The 20805-nt window shown below is 35.6% G+C and overlaps 3 protein-coding genes across 5 annotated transcripts in view; 2 read left to right on the top strand and 1 right to left on the bottom strand.

Annotated features, from left to right (window-relative positions):
• Positions 1-1517, top strand: part of LOC128683245 (uncharacterized protein) — a 29063-nt gene extending 27546 nt beyond the window's left edge. For both annotated transcript variants that reach the window (XM_053768661.1, XM_053768662.1), the window contains exon 6: positions 14-1517. In XM_053768661.1, coding sequence (XP_053624636.1) covers positions 14-220 — 207 coding nt within the window. In that variant the 3' untranslated portion in view covers positions 221-1517. The remainder of the gene's footprint in view (positions 1-13) is intronic.
• Positions 1518-3505: 1988 nt separating this feature from the next.
• On the bottom strand, positions 3506-15948 carry LOC128683243 (TBC1 domain family member 13). 2 transcript variants are annotated; one of them, XM_064437023.1, is made up of 9 exons: positions 15792-15948; positions 14922-14995; positions 13826-13951; positions 13162-13340; positions 12599-12697; positions 10553-10763; positions 9587-9788; positions 9130-9252; positions 3506-8715 (listed from the first exon to the last, which is right to left on the bottom strand). In XM_064437023.1, exons 1-9 carry the CDS (start codon positions 15809-15811, stop codon positions 8589-8591), a joined length of 1161 nt encoding a protein of 386 aa, XP_064293093.1. In that variant the 5' UTR covers positions 15812-15948; the 3' UTR covers positions 3506-8588. The 2 variants fall into 2 exon arrangements, with proteins under 2 accessions (XP_064293093.1, XP_053624634.1); XM_053768659.1 differs by having other exon boundaries at positions 9130-9258; positions 9593-9788.
• Positions 15949-19562: 3614 nt separating this feature from the next.
• LOC128682949 (uncharacterized) lies at positions 19563-20805 on the top strand. The gene has a single exon (XM_053768028.1). It carries the CDS (start codon positions 19604-19606, stop codon positions 20717-20719), a length of 1116 nt encoding a protein of 371 aa, XP_053624003.1. The 5' UTR covers positions 19563-19603; the 3' UTR covers positions 20720-20805.

Here is a 20805-nt window from a genome sequence, read left to right as displayed (position 1 = left end):
TGTGTACTTACAGGCAGCTCCACCCTCCCCGCAAACGAAGGTAGCGAGTGCCCCGCAGAGCACCCCGAAGGCAATGAACGGCACCAAGAACGGGGGCGCCGTGGCAGACTTGAGCCCGGGGCAAGTGGAAGTGCAGCGCTCGCTGCCGCAGGAGCCGCAGCAGCCGGAACACGTGACCATTAAGAAGAAGCCCAAGTGCAAATGCTGCGTCATACAGTAACCACTCCGACGGTACCACCGGTAACACTCACGCTTCTTCAACCATTTCCCCCCACTTTGGTGTTTACTCGGTGCTATTTCGTTTCAAGCTTTCTTTAAATCTGGAAGCCTTGTGTTCATACAAGTTTGGCCCAGACTCGCTTTGTTGGAATTTTCAACTATATGGCAGTTTTCTTTACCTGTTATTATATAAGATCGTTTTTTGATTATTTTATGTGTTAGGTTTTATTGAACTCTTATAGGGTACAAACTTAAAGAGTATTTATGTTTAGCTAGTCTGAAGGAAGATTACGTTTTGGACGGGTTAGTATTCCACGAAATACGAGCATTTCGGATAGGGCGAGCATTTTGCATGTGATGTTTTAATAAAATATTTCTTAAACATTCAGTGTGAATAGAATCTCAGCTAGTTCCATCAAACACGCAGAACTGTGCACTATTTATCGATGGAGGGAAGTTTTACTACTTAGTTATATCAAATTTTACAATTATTGTGACTAAAAATAATTACAATTCTGCTCATGTTTTATTCAATCGGCGATATTAGTGACATATATTTGAAATCATAGTAATTTATTATGAAACAGTTGATTTTACAGTTGACTGTGTTGCATAATATTTAATGGTACGTAATTAAAATGTATATTTTTATATGTTTATTTATATAGAAAGAAATATTATAAATCCTACAGAATTGCTGTCAGATTTGAGAAATATATGGAGCTCCTGTTTTAATTTAAATTCAATACTTGGACGTTAGCAGTCGGCAATATTACATTTAACTTAGCTCTTTATACATGTCGTATTAGAACTTAAGCATATTAGGATGTATGTATTTAACTGCGCTGATTTTTATTTTTTTATATATCCAATACCACTCCACATGCTAAAATAATAGAAACACGAATTAATGTTACTAATGTTGTTAGTTACTCGTAGCTCCCTACATGTTCCCTACACGCTTGCGTCCAGTAGTAGGTACGCACAGATTTGAGATTTATCTATTTTATAATGTCACTTACCAATTGGCGCCATTTTTAATTGCGCCTATTTTACTTTTTATATTATAAGACTGTTTTTCGTTTGATTTATGACTAGTAAGTTATGGGTTAGAAAATGTTATAGTATCGCGGGTAATTGGTCAGTGACAGTATAATTATTAGTTTTGAATACTACAGCGCGGAATATTGCTTACTTTAAGTATCAGATGCAGCAAGTATATAAATCTGTGTTAACAATGGGACTTCAATTTCCTATATGTAAGAAATAGTTATCAAATAAAATTATAAGATTTCCAATTGGGTATTTTACTTCAATTCCATTGGTACAACGTTGTAATACTGGATAAGGAATGTTCATTAGAACATGGTAACGGAAGCGAATTTATGATGTTCATCACCTTGTGGTCGAAGATCATGTGTAAAGATGAGATGTACGGAAGGAATAGCATTCGTAAATTAGATAGGAATTTAGGCAGGTAGTTAGAAACATGATTTATAAATTTTGTTATATGATTTAAATTATTTTTGCGTAGGTTTTGTATGCGACATTTTTTCGAAAAAAGATGGCAGTTTGTCCAGGTAGCTTCAGGGCAAAATAGGTTTATTGATGATAGGTATAAGCTTCCGTGTCCAATGTTTTATCACAAGATTGTATTATAAAATAACTTGGTATTTGAACGTCTTCAATGTCGATAATTTATAATTACTTATGAATATGCAATCGAAAGTCGATAATTTTTAATACGCATGGATATAATTATGTAGATGCAGTGTTTTAAAATGTTACATAAATACTGTGGCGTAGGTATGTTTTGACTGGCGCAATAAGCTTCGGTTTCACCCTAGACAAGTATAGTCTACGCATTGCATGGTAGCACGTCTAGAAGGCAAAGATAGACCTATTTGCACTAGGATGTAGACCTCTATATATTATAAGCAAGCGTCCATTTCTAAATATCAAGTTCTCGATGATTCATCGTAATTAAGGCCATAAGGCAGTCCGATTTTACACAGTGTATGCAAATACTAAAATATTTCGATATAAATAAATATTCTCATTTTGCTTACTTTTATAGAAATTCTTTAGACAGCTTGTTATATTTTGAATATGATTTTAAAGAATATAATAAGTTTTGTGTTTATTTTGGGCACAAAAGTTTTGGTTATAATAATTCCTGTGTATTGTCATTGCAGTAATAACGTCATGGACAATTCGTTTGGTTACTGTATTATTTTTGGTGCTAGTTGGTTGACGTATGTTGAACAACTACCTTGTAACGTGAAAAATAATTCTAAAATTTGGTATAGTTAATTTTATTTTGCTATTTTATATTTTTATGCTGCAGTCATGAAAAAAAATCCCATGATAGTATTACTTCAATCGAGTAAATGTATGTAATTATGTAAAGTATATAATATAAAAATATTATTGAAGCGATGGTATGTTCCTTAATAAAGTTTTTTATTTATATGTAAAATACTGGTATTATGGTTCTATATTTTCAATCGTGATGAGAAAATAAATCATGAATTTTCTATATTACATAATTTTTATTATCATTTTAAACTAAATGTATATGTAATATTCTTATTTCATTTGTTTTACATTACCTATAATCTGGTGTATTACGAACCTAAAATGACATTATATTTGTATAAAATATTACTTTCAATTATTGTCAATCAATGAATATGTACAAATCGATTACATTGTAATTATTTATATTAAATCTTTAAAGGCGATTGGAATGAGTTTGTTTACACACTTGATACATTCCGAGACCAACTTAGATCTTGAATAATATCAAAGCTATTAAGAAAAATAAGTATAATGCACAGGTGTATGTGCCCATTATTATCAGATATATTGGGAATTCATTGATATTGGCTTTAAGGGTTCAAGTTAATAAAGTTGTGGATCGCATTCGCAGAATGAAGGGTTGCTTCTCGGACAAAGGAAGTCTACGACAAACGAATGTTAAAGTACGTGTCATTGTATAGGTATTGGCACAAATTTGTACAGAAGCTAAGCAATCACTGATGACAGTGACAAGGCTGACAAAGTTGGTGAAGATTTCAAATTCTCTTAGATGTCAACAAGGTCGTTGCGTATGCCCATGTATAGTGACACCAATTAAATCATACAATACGAATGATTGACAAATTCATAATCTTAAGAATATGTCCAATTTAACATATAAATAATAATTAAAAGCTTCAGTGTTCAACATGAAACTATAAACATTTAGACAGGAGGTTGATGAAAGTTCGAGATAAAGAAAACATTTAAAATTACACATATATTTAATAATAAAATAAAACAAAGTAAAACACAATTATAGTAAGTAGCTATCTATAATACATAAAACTTATAATAAATTTAATCAATAGTTGATTTGCAAAAATCGTTGGAATAAAATATAAGTTAATGGAGTCGCGGGTGTAATACCCACATTTAGGAATTAATTTCCCCTTCAACTATTAAATATTGCAACATTGTATTTATATGAGAATTTCCATTCGCAACAACTTTAATTAGGTATGCATAATTTGTTATATTACCTAACAAATGATGCATACCAAGTTAAAAGTTGAAAACACTGTCGGAATATTAAACTCAATCAGAAAAACAATTATTGTCCTGTTTGTGACTGACGGACACGCCCAAAAATCCAGTTTTTCTACGCTCTGTACTTAGTTTCTGTGCGTCTTCTACAGAATCTTTCATACCGAGAAGTGAGACCGATACTGATGTCTGTGAAGATGATATGAAATAGATGCTTTCTGTAAGATGACGTACCTATCAGACAGGATGACTGGTGTAAATTTATTATACCTATCTACTGAGAGCGTATGATCTAAAGGGTGCAAAAATATATGTAAGGTGATAAGATGCTTGAGAAGAAAAATGTATAGGTCTTCTTTGTATCTTCATGAACACTATTTTCGCACAGGGAACCAAAAAGCATTGGTTTTGCAAATGCTGTGTCTATTGCTGGCTCTACACACTATAGCGGACCAGTTCGCCGAACTTCCTTCGGCATACATTGCTGGTTTTTTATCGCAGTAAATAATAGCACTCATACAGTCTACGTAATTTTAATATGTTAGATATTAGAAGTATATATCAATTCGCATAATATATTTTCAAGGTACAAATAACATGAAGGACACTTCTGTGATGCAAAGAACCATATTCAATGGGTCTAATTCTACACATTTACTCTGATTCGGTATGATTGAGTGGCGTAATATGAATGAAATCGATCAAAACGATGAATTGCCGGCGCCACTATAGGATGCGGCAACGTGTGGACCTTTGAATTTAGTCAGCGAAAGTATTGCTCCCATCTGCGGGATTTGTTGTGGTGCGGACATTATACCTATGACATTAATATCTAAAATATATGGTTATTATATCTACAACACCCTCAGTCTTACTTTAATTCCTCATATTTTTACATAAATAATGTTATCAACCAACGAACCGACGCATACAATTTTCAAAACTTAGCGGTTCGTTGTATTTATATTATACCCCTAATTTTGTCCCGCTTGGGAGTAAAATAAAAAATACTCAAAAAGGTATAGACAGCTTCCAGGTTTAATCATTGTCTAAATTGGGACAATCAGTTTTTCGCATCGTCGTTCAGTTAAATACAAATTAAATGCGCTTAACCCGGATGCAAGACGTTAGGATGAAATAGGAGTTATTATAATACAATTTAAGCTTGTTGTCTGAATGCATACATGATGAAAACGTTAAATAGATGGCGAAATTAAGTTTTGAAACAATTTAGGTTTGCCAAGGGGTTTCATAAAATCTATAAAATAAATTAGTGTGGTACATAGGCTGCTATTTATGTATCCGGAACTGGCCAATAATTCTAGAATATTTAAAAAGTAATTACAACATTTGAAAATAGAACTCTTCGGCTAGAGAATAAATATTTTTCATGTCCCTGTCATTTGTTTTTTTCAATTGGCGCCAATTTTGAAAATAGCTTGTCTTCATTGCCATGGATTTAACTCGTGAACATTTTCGCGCGATGATTTATTATGATTTTCGGCGTGGATTAACTCAAAAACAGTGCATCGAACAACTGATTTTAACTTATGGAGATGAAGCACCATCGAAAACCACTGTGTATTATTGGTTTAAGGAATTTCAACGTGGACGGTCTATGCTCACGGATGAAATTAAGGAGGGTCGTCCTAAATCGGTAGTGGTACAACAAAATATTGATGCTGTGCGACAATTAGTAATGCAAGATCGTCATGTTACATACCGCGAGATAGAGGCGTCTCTGGGCATTAGTATGACGAGTATACACGCGATATTACACGAACATTTAATTGTTAAAAAAATTTGTTCGCGTTGGATTCCGCACAACTTGAGCGTAGATCAAAAACAGGCTCGTGTCGACTGGTGTAAGAAAATGATAAAAAAATACAACCGTGGCACGTCAAAAGCTGTTTATAATATCTACACAGGTGACGAAACCTGGATCTATGCTTATGACCCTGAAACTAAACAGCAGTCAACGGTGTGGGTCTTTCAAGATGAACCGAATCCAACAAAAGTTGTTCGTGCGAGAAGCACTTTAAAGCAAATGGTCGCTTGTTTTTTTGGTATCAACGGACATGTAGCTACAGTGCCACTAGAGAATAGTAGGACGGTTAATTCTGAATGGTACACCACCATTTGTTTGCCAGAAGTCTTTGAAAAAATACGAAAGAACAACCCACAACGCAGAATCATACTTCATCACGACAATGCTAGCTGCCACAAGTCGGCTGAAACAAATAATTTTTTGGAGGGTCAAAAGATTGAATTGACGGGTCATCCGCCGTACAGCCCCGACCTGGCACCCAATGATTTTTATTTATTTCCAAACATTAAAAATAAATTACGTGGTCAACGTTTTTCGAGCCGCGAAGAGGCCGATGATGCGTTCAAAACACACGTTTTGGACATACCTCAATCAGAATGGAAAAAGTGCTTTGAAAATTGGTTTCATCGTATGCAGAAGTGCATAGATCATCGCGGAGAATACTTCGAGAAACAATAAAACCATATGTAATAATATATGTTTGTTTAATTTTGTTATTCCGGATACATAAATAGCAGCCCTCGTAGTACTAAATAATTTGCAAATTTATGTAGTGTCTACATACAAAAATCGTAAATTTGTTGTTTTCAAACAAATACTAATAAGTAATAAACATTTAATTGAGTCATTAACAAAAAAACAGTCAAAATCATTGATATTATAAGGTTTTGCCTACTCCACTAAGGACTCCGTCCAGACAAAGAAAACGCGGGGTAGACGTATAAATATGGCGTAGATGAGACAGACTATCCAATACAACCTGCAGATTGCATATATAGCGTTTGCCTTTGGATATTTTTAATTTGCGTTAATCTTTGTTGTATGAGAGAAGTGGAAGATAAGGATGTCAATAGCTTTCTTTGACGCTTTGAAATGAGAGATCAGTTGTATGAAGCTGTCAAAAGTGAGAGAGATTACTCTGAATATCAGCACTATTTAGGCTTCTTTTCAAGTAAGTGGTATGTACCGGAGCAGGCCACAACGACCTTCATTTATCGTTGCAAATTATATTTTAGATGTACGACTACATACATCACTACATATCTAACTACATAGGATATTTGTGATATTTATACACAAAAACGAAAATACAATTAAAAGTATAGCACTGGCATATATTATATTTTACGTAATAATATATTTAAATAAAGGAGAATGCGCAGATTTCATAGAAGTTTACCGCATCAACGCAAACGTTATTTATGATAATTATTATGTGATGTCCTCAATCGCAGTAAACGTAATAAAAAATAGCCTTGATTATCCTCACAGTCGCGAAATTTTATTAGGCAAATGTAGCCATGAGACCGTTTGCGTCAGGGCTAGCGTAAATTGGCACATTATCTTTTTTCGTTTTTGTAATGTAGGCTAGGTACGTCTTAATAATAACGAGTTATTTTAACAAATGATTTTTTCTGTCATTATTGACATAACCCTATCATAAAAGTAAATTATAACAAATAAAAATTCATAAAAAAACTATAAAATAAATACAAAGTGTCATTGAACATTTCTTAAATATAAAATAATTCGGTACATACGTATGGCGACGTTATAATTGACATAAATTCTGAGTTATTTAAATAAGGTAAGTTTTTATGGCAACAAAAATTTCAATATATATAAAATCAGTAAGTATAGTAGTGCGTATGACCAAATAGCTTTATTACCGCAACGTAGGCAGTAAAACTAATTTTATTATAAAATAGCTGTTCCTGATTACTTCGTAAGAACCTAGGATCACCATTTATAAACGACAGTCCATTAATTAGTCCTAACTAGAAATTAAATCTGATTTAAAAACGACAATGAAAAAAATTCTAGACAATTAGTTTCAATGCCTACATTGCTGCCGAGTCACTTTACACGCACATATTCGAAAATACACGTATTGATATATATCCTATTAATATATTCGAGATACGTGTACTTTTTCTATGAATGTATTTTTATCCCCATAACAAAGTAATAGTGATATCGAACAAATCATGTACGTAATAATTTATATATATTAAACAATCAAAAATAATTTTCTTTATCACTTAATTAGAATTGAAGTTGTCATGTGAGGTTATATTATTTATATTTATTTACCTAACATAAAGATCTGAAAAGGTTTACATAATATATGTTTCTTAGTCAACATTACAAACTATAATTGATGTTTGTATATTGGGAGATAAACAGAATATTTTAATAATATTTCATATACATATATGGAGATCTATGCTAAAAATCTTGAAAAATATTTATAATTCGCATTGTGTGACTTTGCTTTTTACATTTCACCATCGAGTCGATTCGCAGTGAGACGCATCTAACCAATCATAGTGCGTAATTGACGCAACGACAACCACACCGCAATGTGATTTGTTTGCTGCGTCTAACTTCGTTCTCTAGCCTAAAGCTATAAATTGTATATTGAAAAGGCTAAATAGTATCTATGTAATTTCAGAGCAAACTAATTACAAATAATTAATTTATTTCAGTACTAATGGAACCAGCCCGAAAGTATTTTTTGTGATATGGATAACATTACTACCAATATAGAAGTAGTAAATCAACTCACATTACAAAATAATGATTGTGTAAGATCTTAACAAATGCAAAAAGTGCTCAAAATTAGACATTTTACATATAAATGTCTGTATCTATATATCTAAATACACATGTAAGAGACGATCCAAATACGCTTTATGAATATACTTTTTATATAAATGCTATACAAAACGTTTTATAAAATCGGTGGTACATATTACCTGTCCCTGTCAGCGATTTCCACCGCTTTATTTAGTATTAAAGATACGTCCATAGGCGGGAAGTTCTGCAGAAGCTTCACATTTGAAGCGAAGTCACCGCTGAGGAGGTTATCTCTTACCAATCTGTAAAGAAAATAAAGAAACATACTCGTACAACCTTAACCTTCAACATATTATAAAACAAGTCCTCTACCGCGTCTTTCTGTATTGTTCTTGGTTGCGATAAACTCAAACTACTGCACGCACTTTCATGCGGTTTACACCAATAGATAGTGTGATTCCTGAAGATAGTTTATGTGTAGACTTTATTATATTTTTACCCGAGCTAGGCCAATAAAGGTATTTGGATGTTTGTGATATGAAGGTAAATTTACACTAATGTCAAGCAAGCCCAGGGTCAACCATTGGTTGGACAACCAGACTGGGGCACATATACAGACACCTCATTTAAACTTATAACTGTTCTATCGTCAGGTTTTAAAAATAGTAACAATGATCAACTTATTCTCATCAAAATAGTAATAATGATCAACTTACAATATCATGGCACAACAAATGTATATGAGAAAGTTGAATCTGTCAGAGTCAGCGAACAGTGAGTCCCAGATTCTTTCCACGTCTGGCAGCGAGAACTCCTGGGAGAGTAGTAAAGTCAGCCATCTGAAGGTAGAAACATGTATGTAGTAGACTCTGGGACACTGGGAACTCTGGGACGGTGAAGATCCCGATACCTTATGCAGTCATAACTCGTCGGGGCATATTACACGGTTCACTAATTATAAAGAACACAATGAATAAAAGCTTTCAGGTAAAAAAGTGCCTGGGAATATCTTATTTCTATCACCGGTTGACTGTAAGATCCCTACATGAGATAAGTCCGCCGTTGTACATTGATCTTTATTAATTTTATGTACTTATTTTTCATACAGTAAAGTTTGTATAAATCATTGGCTTGTTTATAAACAAGCAAGTGCTTTGACTTAGACAAACATACCTGAAGCTATAGTACTGCGGGCGCAGCACTTGCATCTCCAGGAGCCCCCATACAGCGACGTCGTTCCGTTTGACGCAGTCGCACAGTTTGCCCATCATGTAGTTAATGCCGCTTTCCGCCTCGTCCAGCGTGCGGATGAAGAAGTCCCGGATCTCGGACATCAGATTCGTGAAACAGAAAAAACAATCCGCTTCTGCGTGCTCTGTAATAGGGTAGACGGTTTCAGTCAATTAAAAAATAGATGTTATAATCTAGATAAAATACATTTATGTAGATCATTGTAATTATTCATATACTGTAACAATGCGGCTGAAGATTTTCAGTTGGTCTGTTTTAAAGTACAAGTAGGTAATTCTTGTAAGGTACACGTCAACCGCACCGCTCCCTGGCAAGATGACATTCATTGAAAGTGAGCTATTAAGTCTCCTCGCTGTATAAGTCTGCTATCAAAAGTATCAGTGATCGTAAGTAGCTAGCTTGCCAGTTATATGAAAAAAGATTTAAAATATGCGAAATGTTTTATGTTATTATAAATGTTATGTTTTTGTTATTGTTTATCACCACAATTGATTTTCTTTGTAAAAATTCATTGTTTCATAATAATTAAATATTCTACTGATGATGAAAATTTTCGCGCATAAAAACACTAGGTCACGTTACAATGACGTCATCACACAATACTCCGCGCCCGCATCTAGGTCATAGACCATCGGACAAGTTTGTAACCAATGAAACGCCATGTACTGTCTTGGTCGCTTATATTTTAGTTATTATAAACGTAAAGTAAAAATTAGAAATCTATTTTTGAAAAACAAAATATTTTTTATATGTAAAAGATGAATTGCATATTTATTATTTAATTTGAAGTTAACATGTCCATTACTTTTAATACTTAATTATGATATCAGTAAAGTAGCCATTTTTGTTTTGATTAATTCTCTCGTAATGATTGTAAATGCGACTCACGTCTAAACTCTTTATCGGCGTCAATGGCGAAGGTGTGGTAGATGGGGCCAATGATCTCATTCATGCCTTGCACGTAGCTTTGACCAGGGTTGAGCTTCGCGTACAGGAACAGCATCCTCTCCACCACCTCCCAGTGGGCCTCGCAGCCCTCGTTCAGAGGCGCGTAGTCCCCGCTCGAGAGGCTGTCCGAGCGACGGATTTCGTTGCTCAACTGTGACACAACAATAATTTGAATTCGAATATTTTACAAGAGTGTTGAAAATGTACATTTATCTCAACTTATCGCCGGTTGACTGTAAGAGATCCCTACATTGGATAACTCCGCCGTTGTACATGTATCTTTCTTGTATTAATTTTGATTAATGTACTTACTTTCGTGCAATAAAGTTATAACAAACAAATATTGTCTCTCTCTCATTTGAGTGTCTTCTTTGTTCCTCTCACTAATGTGGGAGAGAGACCGCTTTTATACTTATTCTTCTCCATGTCGCACCGACCTTGGCGTCTTTAGTAGTCAGACCAGTATCAGCACGCATATCCTCTTTGGCAATATCAAGCCAGCACTTTCCCGTTTTGCCCCTTATGTCAGGCTAAACGAGATGATATTGATAAATACTACTGGACTGATCGGGCTGAAATTTGCCATGCAATGCAATGGACTATCCAGCTACTGTAATGTAAGAAATTCGTTGTGGGAAACCGGAGAGGAATGAGATACATTGCGGGAATCACGTGTACAATAGGGGACTGTAAATATCTTTCGTAGCTAAATTTTCTTTTCGACAAGTAAAAATATTAACTTCGGAACGGACTAAATCACGGGCAAAAGCTAGTAATAAACAATTACAATCTTAGCTCATTTAAAGATAACATTTGCACTTAATTTTCATTGCATAAGCAGAAACGAACTTTGACCTGCAGATTGCAACAATATCACAGCAGCAGTTCAGACTTGATATAAGCTAATGTTCAAGTCAAACTGTGTCTCACACAGTCTTATAAATGGACTAGCGGCCCGTACTGGCTTCGCTCGGATAAAAACATAATAAATTATACACCTTCCTCTATGTGAGGATACGAACCTAAACGGGCAAAATTGTCTGTTTTTCTTTTCTCCATTTTTTATCCAAAATACAAACAAAAAAATAAATAAACAAAATCAAAATAATTGAAGTCCAGGATTCGAAACATCAACAGAACAACGCGAATTTAATGGTGTTTACCGCTGAGCTGTCTACATCAACGCTTAATCTTTGACGAAATTTTGAATGGGATTATTCGTTATTCCTTCTCACCCTCATTTAACTACCCTAAAGGTCAAATTTTAAGAAATTCTGAAACACGTGTTTCATTAGTTTAAGAAAGATTTTCGTTATTTTTCATACAAACATTACCCCCAATTTTTACCCCTTTAGGGCTTTAATTTGGAAAATTCCTTTCTTATCTGAGCGCTACTTAACAACCGAATGCTACTGCCCAAATTTCACGTTTATGTCTTCTATGGTTAAAGCTGGGCGATGATTAGTAAAAAACGCTTGTTCTTTTATATATACGAGTACATATAGATAAGTATAGACATATTATTACATACCACAGTTATTACCAATGATATATTATTCACATCACAGTTTAATTATGTTACAGTTCATCGGCCTTTATAGTTACAGTTAAGAGACTGTATGACGCCACAGATACTGCTGTGTTGGCGGCGGCGTCTTATTAGTCTTCACAAATATGATTAGTCGAGTCGACAAGCTAAGAAGTAGAAGGAAAGACCTCCAAGAACCCACGATTGCCCCCATGTTCTATAAGAGTGTAGTTCGGTCGTACTGAACTTTTAGATAGAAAACTAGATCGATTCTAATATTAAGTAAACGTTTGGTTGTTAGTGAGGATGTTTGTTTCTCATACGAATATAAATATTGGACGGGGACAAAATATAGCCGGGAATAGCACATAGGTCACTTATGATAGGACAACCTATAGTAAAAAAAGGGCCTAGGAATATCTATATCATGGAGGTTAAAAAGTAATAATACGATTTACCTTTGCGACGCCGAGTCCCCTCCTTTCCAACGTTGAGTACGAGAGCATAGACTGCTCAACCCTTTTATGTAATCGTTTGACACCGTTACTGTTTACAATCTGAAAAAATATGTTACTGGTTTGTAAAGTGATTGTTGCTATATAAAACTCAAAAACGTTCGTCAAACATCGACACTCAAATTGGCCCGTGTTACGTGATAAAACTGATGTTTTTAAAATGGTGGCTCCGCCGCAGATCACGACATGATTTACTGGATGATTATCGTTGCCCCGCAGCTCCTATACAGCTATAGCTCTAATCTATTTGGTACATGGGTAGAATATAACCCGGAATAACACATAGGGTACCTACCCTATGTGTTATTCCTTTTATCCCGAAATCCCCACGGCAGCGAAGCCCCGTGGCAAAGCCAGTTGACTATATTTCCAAATATCATCTAAACCAGTGAAAGCGTAGCAGGCAAACAGAAAGGCAGATAAAATTTCGCTATTTTTTACAATACTCAGCAAGCAAACAGAAAATTAAAATAATTATATTTTAGATGGATATTCTGATTATATACCTCCGGGCAAGGGAATTCTGTAGCCGACTGGAAGAATGATATGTCTGGGCACAATCTGCGGACGTCTTTATCAATTTGGAGGAGCACCTCATTGTCCTTGAAGTACGTGCTCCATGAACTGTCTGGGCTGATGTTAAGGGGGTGGTCGCTCGGCCCACCCGGAGACACTATTATTTCATCTGTAATATGGTAAAATAATACATTATATAACCATTTTTTCCATGTCCGATCAGTTGATATTTGCAAAGTTCTAAGTCGATCGATAGGGTGCACGGCTCGGCACGGATAGGATAACCATAAAAAAATAAACTATAAAAGATTAAATTTCGTTTTTAAATGGAAAGGTGACAACAGCATTCACAAAGAAAGTTGACGTCGGGAAAACAGCCGGTTGTAAAACCAAAGCCGAATCTTTAAAGTTACAAGTTACGCTGACCCCTTTACTAGCTTCACTAAGTCGCAGCCCTGAATGTAGCACATAAAGTTGAGAAAGAAATTATTTTTGGCCTGCCTGACGTCAATTCTTTTTGGGAATTGTCTTTCAGTTGACAATGTCTCTAGGGACCTTATATCTTAGCTGCCTCGTACGACATTCAAAGCAGGATAAGGACTGGTCTCTTTCTAGAGCGGGAGTCACACATCACTTGTAATCCGGAATACCTACTGATAAATTGTTTGTACAATTGTCGTTTTTTAACAAGTGTGTCTTCACGCGCGCTCTTCTCATAAGGTAAGTAATGCAACAGGATCTTCCAGACCATCGAGCGTAATCCTTTTTCATCAGGAATACCTGTTGAAGATTTCAGTAGTTTATTATAGCATCACTATATGAAGAAATACCCTTCCCTCGCCAAGGTCAAGGGGGGGTCAAGGCTTTCGCTGCAATTATAAACATATATGGAAACAGTAGCCGGTAATATGATTGTATCTTGTTTAAGATCAGTTACTAGAGAGAGCTCGGGTGAATTAAATTGCATGCTTGAATATGGGTTTTATATATATCGTAATAAAATTCATAATAATAATAAAATGCAAGATTGTGGACAGACGGTGTACCACTATTCACTGGTACATTGTAGCAATCAAGGAACTAGGTATCAATTTACTATGACACACCAAACCAGTGAAGCTTAAAAGGCCACTTGTGATTGTGACCAACATGACTTTTATTCAAATGCTACGTAAATATATTAATATGGTAATCTAAATGCTAATGATGCTGATAGTGTGAAGTTAAAAATTAGTTTAATATGTGTAACTCTCACCAATAGTTTGTTTGTACTAAGCATTAGAATTATAAAATACTAACTGTGATTTTGGAATAAAAAATACCCTGTGTTATTCCAGGTTTTACCAGTTATTCTACCAGTGTACCAAATTTCATAACAATGGGTCCAATAGATTTTGTGTGTGAGTAACAAAAATGCATACACACATAGATCCTCCCAAACTTTTGCATTAATCTTAGTAGGATAAAAAACCTACCATTTGGCTGCATCAAGTTACCATCAGAAAATATTATTTTTATTTAATTTTGTATAATTTGAGTTTCTTAATTACTTTAAGTAGCTTTTGTTCTTTTCAGTATAAGAATACTGAGAAAAAGATGTTTGGTTGAATAGATTAAATGTGATGGTAGGTAACAAAGATACTTTAGCATTTATAATATTAGTTAGGGTGTAAAAGATTGGGATTTGAAGAATATTATTTAAGATTAGGATAGGTAGGATACTTATGTAAAGAAGTCATTATTTAAATACCATTGAAAGCCAGCTTCCTTAACTGGTCAATATCAATCACATCTTGTTCAAGAATCTCTTCAAATGCTTGTATTCTGAAACAATAAATAATAATGGACCTAGGTATTTGAGTGCTAACATAGAAACATGTTTCAGTAAAAGCTTCAAGTAGATTTTTTGTTCGTGCAACATATGCAGACTTTCTTGATTATAAGCAAATGGATTGTGTGTGTGCAGGTGTACAAAGTAGGTACTGCTTCCAGTGAGCCAGCCCTTTCTAATTTTGTATTAATATAAGATTTTAGTCAAAGACATCCCGTCATTTTTGAAGCCACTGATTCTGGTGCTTCTGTAGTATTTGCTATAGCTGGCACTTTGAGTCACTACTTCATCCATAACCATGGGCATATTCAGGATTTCATGTACCTCTGGGAAATGTCAATAACATGCCCAACGACGTTTAAATGGCTGTTGTTGATGTTGATCAAGCAAACACGTTTCTAATATCTCAGATTTATCAAGAGAAACTGAGAATATGGAAACTCAACTAAAATATAAAAGTAATTACATAGTTATGTACCCATCAAGGAATATATAAATAATACAAGAAATATGCCTTCATTTCCAATGTATTGAATAAAGTTTATACCAGCATGTTACAGAATATTATTACAATAGCTGTAAGGTATGTATGAACATAGAGAAATTCAAAACTTTGTTTGTATGGCGCGAATTTTTGATGAAAGTAGGAATATAAGTCACATATTGTACGCCCTCTAATATTTTTAAATCACTACTGAAGAATGTATAATATAATAGTTGTAATGAATGTATAATATAATGTTATAGACAAATGTTTTCTGTTATGTTGCCTATTGAAGAAAGCCTTACCTTGCTTTGTGTAGGCTCATTTTTGTATTTAATTGTTGAAACAGCTTCAGTAAGGACTTCAGTAATTTGGTTTACTTATTCAATTTGATTTCACAAACACAAACCACAACACAAAACTCCAAGTCCAAGTGAAGTCAGGTAGGTGTACCTACCTATAGTTTAGTGGGCAGTGAAGTGACGTTTCACTCTGTCATTCTGACAGAGACTGAGGGGTGACAGATGTCAAAGTGGTGATAATGGTATTAGTGATGTAGATTGATAGGTTGTTATTATTATTATGTATCTCCTTTTATAAATTCACGGCACTAAGTCCGGTCCTTTGAGAGGCTTGCGTGGGGATATGGATCCAACAATTATTATTATTATTATTGGTCGTCTTGGTGAATAGGCATATTACGCAAAGCTCAGCGCAGATGGCGCTACTGGTACAACTAAGGTACACAAACGTTGCAGATAAATTACGACCAAAAATACCTTCTACGCAATCGTGGTGAGAGTTTGAAGGAAAAAGGTAGGATTTAGTGAAAATAATAACACTACTTTGGGTTATCTTCTGCATTATGGTCAACTGTGGTCATAAACTGATATAAACTTGATTTTGACTGAAGATCTTACCTGTATGAAGTTCATATTTCAATAAGTCTTCATGTGTGAAGTGTACCGAGCTTCTATTCGACCGTTTACTGGCTCGAAAATTTTACAGCGTGAGTCGTATTCCATAGTTTACGAAGTTTTTTTAACTTATGGAAAACTATTTTTCCTAATATTACGGCACCCAAATATGCTACATTGTTGTATATTTTCACAAACGAATGCTTACATAATGAAAGGATTAATAAAGTATCCTAAAATAAATGTTTTAATCGATATAGCAAATGGCGGCAAAGCTTTTGTGTACCTTACATACAGTGCTGTACTCTGGCGGAATAAATATGCAGTAATACTCTACACATTACAATATTCTATAAATAATACACACGTGAAAAACTGAAAAAATATCAAAGTACTTAGAAAATATTTTCGAATTTCTTACTGGAATGGACTTGTCAAACGATATACCTAGATTACAAATGTAAATTTTGTCTGACTGAACCCGCATCACGCGAAATTTAATCGACTGATTTACTTGAAATTTTGTATGAAGGTACTTAATATGCCGGGTTAACGGCGGTTAGGTTAGGCGAGCAAGTGCGAGGCATTATGTTTTGACCTTTCGACCTTTCTGACCTGTAACTTTTACACTGACCGTGGACTGGCCGAGAGAGTTGGGGGTGCAGTGATTGGGGCGGCAGCCCCCTGCAAAAAAAAAGCATAACAAGCAAGCAGCTATGTCGGTTAGGTAAGTTTCTCATTCTGTCCACACATAGCAACATTCAACTGTCATAGCTCAGATGACCGTACCGCTAAGCGTTATCTTGTCGGGAGCCAATCTTGGATGTGACAATGATCCAACATAACCTAACGGAACTGTTATTGGACATTGCTGCTATTACCCTTGCTGACCAATTGTTGCCGGCAAAATGCCTACGGACCTTGATGACCTACGAATCTTGATGTACAAACACAGTTATAGAAACATTACATTTGCCCAAATAATTATGTTGGTGTTCTAAATGATGTAAAATGCATAAGTTGTTGCCAAATAGTTATTATCCTGAGCAAAAAATATTTTGCTTTTCAAAATGATATAAATTGCACACCATTTTAGAATTATTTGCTGACCATAAGTTCCTGACAGACAATGATTCAAAGGTTCAATCTCTACAGCTCCGGGCAATGGACTTTCTACCATGGATTTAGTAATTACTTTAGTAAGTACTTACTAATTCCATGCTTTCAACAAACGAGAGCAATCCTTTTTGTAAAGGCTAAATGGATACAATTGATTTATAATAAACACGTTATTTAACTTCCTTCGAGTACTGGGAAGAGATCTCAGTATACTCGCATCGCAAAGACCTAACAGACAAGATATTTTAGCTAACCAAATATATTTTTTTGCTTTATAACCACGGCTTACGCGTCGTCAGTCTCTCGGTCACGGGTGGTACGCAGAGCGTCGCGACCGCTGCGGCTGCGCTGTCATTACAACAGTGTTTGTTACCTAACAATATATCCAAGGAACCCTCTGGCCAGATCATGGCCAGGCAGAGTTAGGTGGCCAGATCATGACCTAAATCACAATTTGGTCCATTCAAAGATCTGGCAACGTTCATAGACTACGAAAATCTGGCTTTCATGGACTTCCTTGGTGCTTAGGAATACGCGACACACCTTCTGCCTAAATAATCGCGTTAAGCTTGATGATTTTCGCAAATCAAGACGACCGTAATCCGGGTACTATTATGTTATCAACTAAATTGTAGCAGCGAAATAAGAAAACCCGGTTGATCGTGAGGTAAAATTAATAAAAAACACAAACATAATATTTTCCATTTAGTCCCAAAGCACAATAATAATATCAATCAAATAAATAAGTGAACTTAATGTACAAATTAATCCTTTGTTAGCAGCCGCATTCGCAGAAAACGGATCACTGGTCATTCTAAATTCTTTATACGCCAGCCCAGTGCATATGACAATCCATAAAAACGCCAAGCACAACAATAAACATTCCACAAACGTGCTAGCGCTTTCCTTATCTATATGTAAAGCACATTCAATTATTAATCCTAATGTTATAATGGAGAATGCTGCGAAAACTCCAATAGAGATAAAATCACTAGGTTTAACTGGCAGGTAGTCTTTGTCTGTAGCAATGTACAGCGAAGTTACCATCAGTATCAAATTCAGTCCACGTAAAAGCATTTGTAACACCGCATGCCTAGTCATTTTGTAAACTTTTATTTGCTTAATTTTATTGTATAATATGTAAATTATAATTGTTTATGTAATGTAAAATGTTTATTTTGTAAATAAAAACCAATACAATGTAAAAAATGACAACATCTCTTCAGATTTGATCGGCAAAGAGAAAACAAAGTTGACTGGATAATTTTCTAGATTGTGTAAGTAGTATGTTGGTAATGAGGTAAGTAGTAGGTTTTGTAAGAAACTCTTGCGGGCGACATATGTTTTTGGTTACCCATCCAATTACTGACCATTGTGGGATTTAAATACCTACGAATAAATCTGATGCTCTCATTAGCAATTTGAATTGCATTAATCTGCGTCCATATCCGTTGCATAAATGCATAGGCAGATCGCGTCGGCTAAATACACACGTGCATCGTAATCCGATCCAACACGCCCGATATAAAACCAATTAATCCAATCCAGCCACTGGAAACTGAACTGTATGTTCAGCTCTCTGTGACTGGGTCTTTGAAATAAGTTTTTATACTTTTTATACAAGGTATTATTGTCGTCAGAGAGATTTTGTCTCACTCGACGCATGGCGAAAATATCATGTTCATGCAAGATATACCGTCAAAGAGTCCCTCGTAGAGAGCCAATCCTAGCTCGCAATTTGGCTGGTCTTGCTTATCAAAATAATGCATACTCAGCGGAACTAAAGCCACTTGAGGAATGTTATAAGCGGGCTATTAACCGTTCTCGAGTTTACACATTAGGACTTGAACCTAAGTGTAACATAGAAATATGTGTACAATGTACATAGAAGTATCTAGAAAGTTGCAAGCTTGGAATTAGTAGTACCTACTAATTGCAAGTAAATTCTATTTAAGTTATAGATCAACAGAACTTGTATATCACCTGCTTAGTGTTTTCTCTTAAATTTCGCGACATCATCAGAGACACTGTCAAATCAGTTCTATGCTTTGCACATAGAGAGAAACAGAGTAACTTTCGAAATGTACTTTATTTACATAATTTTCATAAATTTTACGTTTGTAAGCGTGTATTTTATAGATACAGTAAACGCAAATAAAACTACTACAACTACAATTGATTTTTGCGAACATCCCGACTGTTCTATGAAAAACCAACACACCATGTGTATAGCCAAGGACAAGCAAAGTCCTAGGCTGTATGCTTCGGGAATGACAGGGTGGATGAGGTATCAAATACTTCTGCTGCACAACAAGCACAGAGATAATATAGCAATGGGTCTAGATCCTGGACAGCCGCCTGCTTCTAATATGCGAAAGATGTATTGGGACTATGAATTGGAGAAGATGGCAGAGGTTTGGGCGCGACAGTGCCAGAAGCGACACGACGAGTGCAGAAATACCATCAGATACAATGTGCTTCAGAATATGGACGTGCGGCCGGTTTTGCCGCGAGTGACGGAGGCCCAGTTGCTGGACGACGCCGTGGGCTCGTGGTTCTCGGGCTCGCGAGTGTTGCCCCCGGAGTACGTGTGGTCTTTCCGTCGGTGGAACTGCAGCGCGGCAGGAGGCTGTAATGCTCACTGGTACTCTACTGCTGCTTGGGGCTCCACTTGGCGTCTTGGCTGCTCCCAGGCACTGTGCACTGCAAAAAAACGTTCCTGCGCTGCTTATCGCAAGAAAAGAAAGAGCTTCCCGCAGGACGAGGAAACCCATGAAGCTGACTCGCATGAATTAAGAGAAGCGCATGAATCCAATAGTTATCCGCATGAATTGATAGAAGCAGAGAATGTTACAAGAACGACAATGAAGGAAAACATTTTGAGACGAACCAAATTCATGACTACGGAGGAAGTATCCCGGCTGGAGGATTTCGAAATGAAGCGGCCGGGAGTGACAGACGGATCGCCTTTACACCGTGGTATTTTATCAATGAGTACAAGAAAGAAGGACACAAGAAAGGAGCCGAAGATAATAGCTTACACTTTTTGTAATTACGGACCAGCGGGCAATATAGAGGGATTTCCTATATACGAAGCTGGTCAATCCTGTCAGAACTGTCCGCAGGGGACCCGCTGCTCCGACCGGACCCACAGAGCTCTCTGTTCTATTACGGGTGATCCCGATGCTCGCTCCTGACTATCTTAGATATAATGTTTTTTGTAGCAAGTTATTTAAATATTGTATTTTGAAATTACTAGATTTCTTCTTCTTCATAGAATGTG

The sequence above is a fragment of the Plodia interpunctella genome, chromosome Z (genome assembly GCF_027563975.2).
Source record: "Plodia interpunctella isolate USDA-ARS_2022_Savannah chromosome Z, ilPloInte3.2, whole genome shotgun sequence".
In the NCBI taxonomy this organism is placed as follows: domain Eukaryota; kingdom Metazoa; phylum Arthropoda; class Insecta; order Lepidoptera; family Pyralidae; genus Plodia; species Plodia interpunctella.
This window is presented reverse-complemented; position numbering and strand designations above follow the sequence as displayed.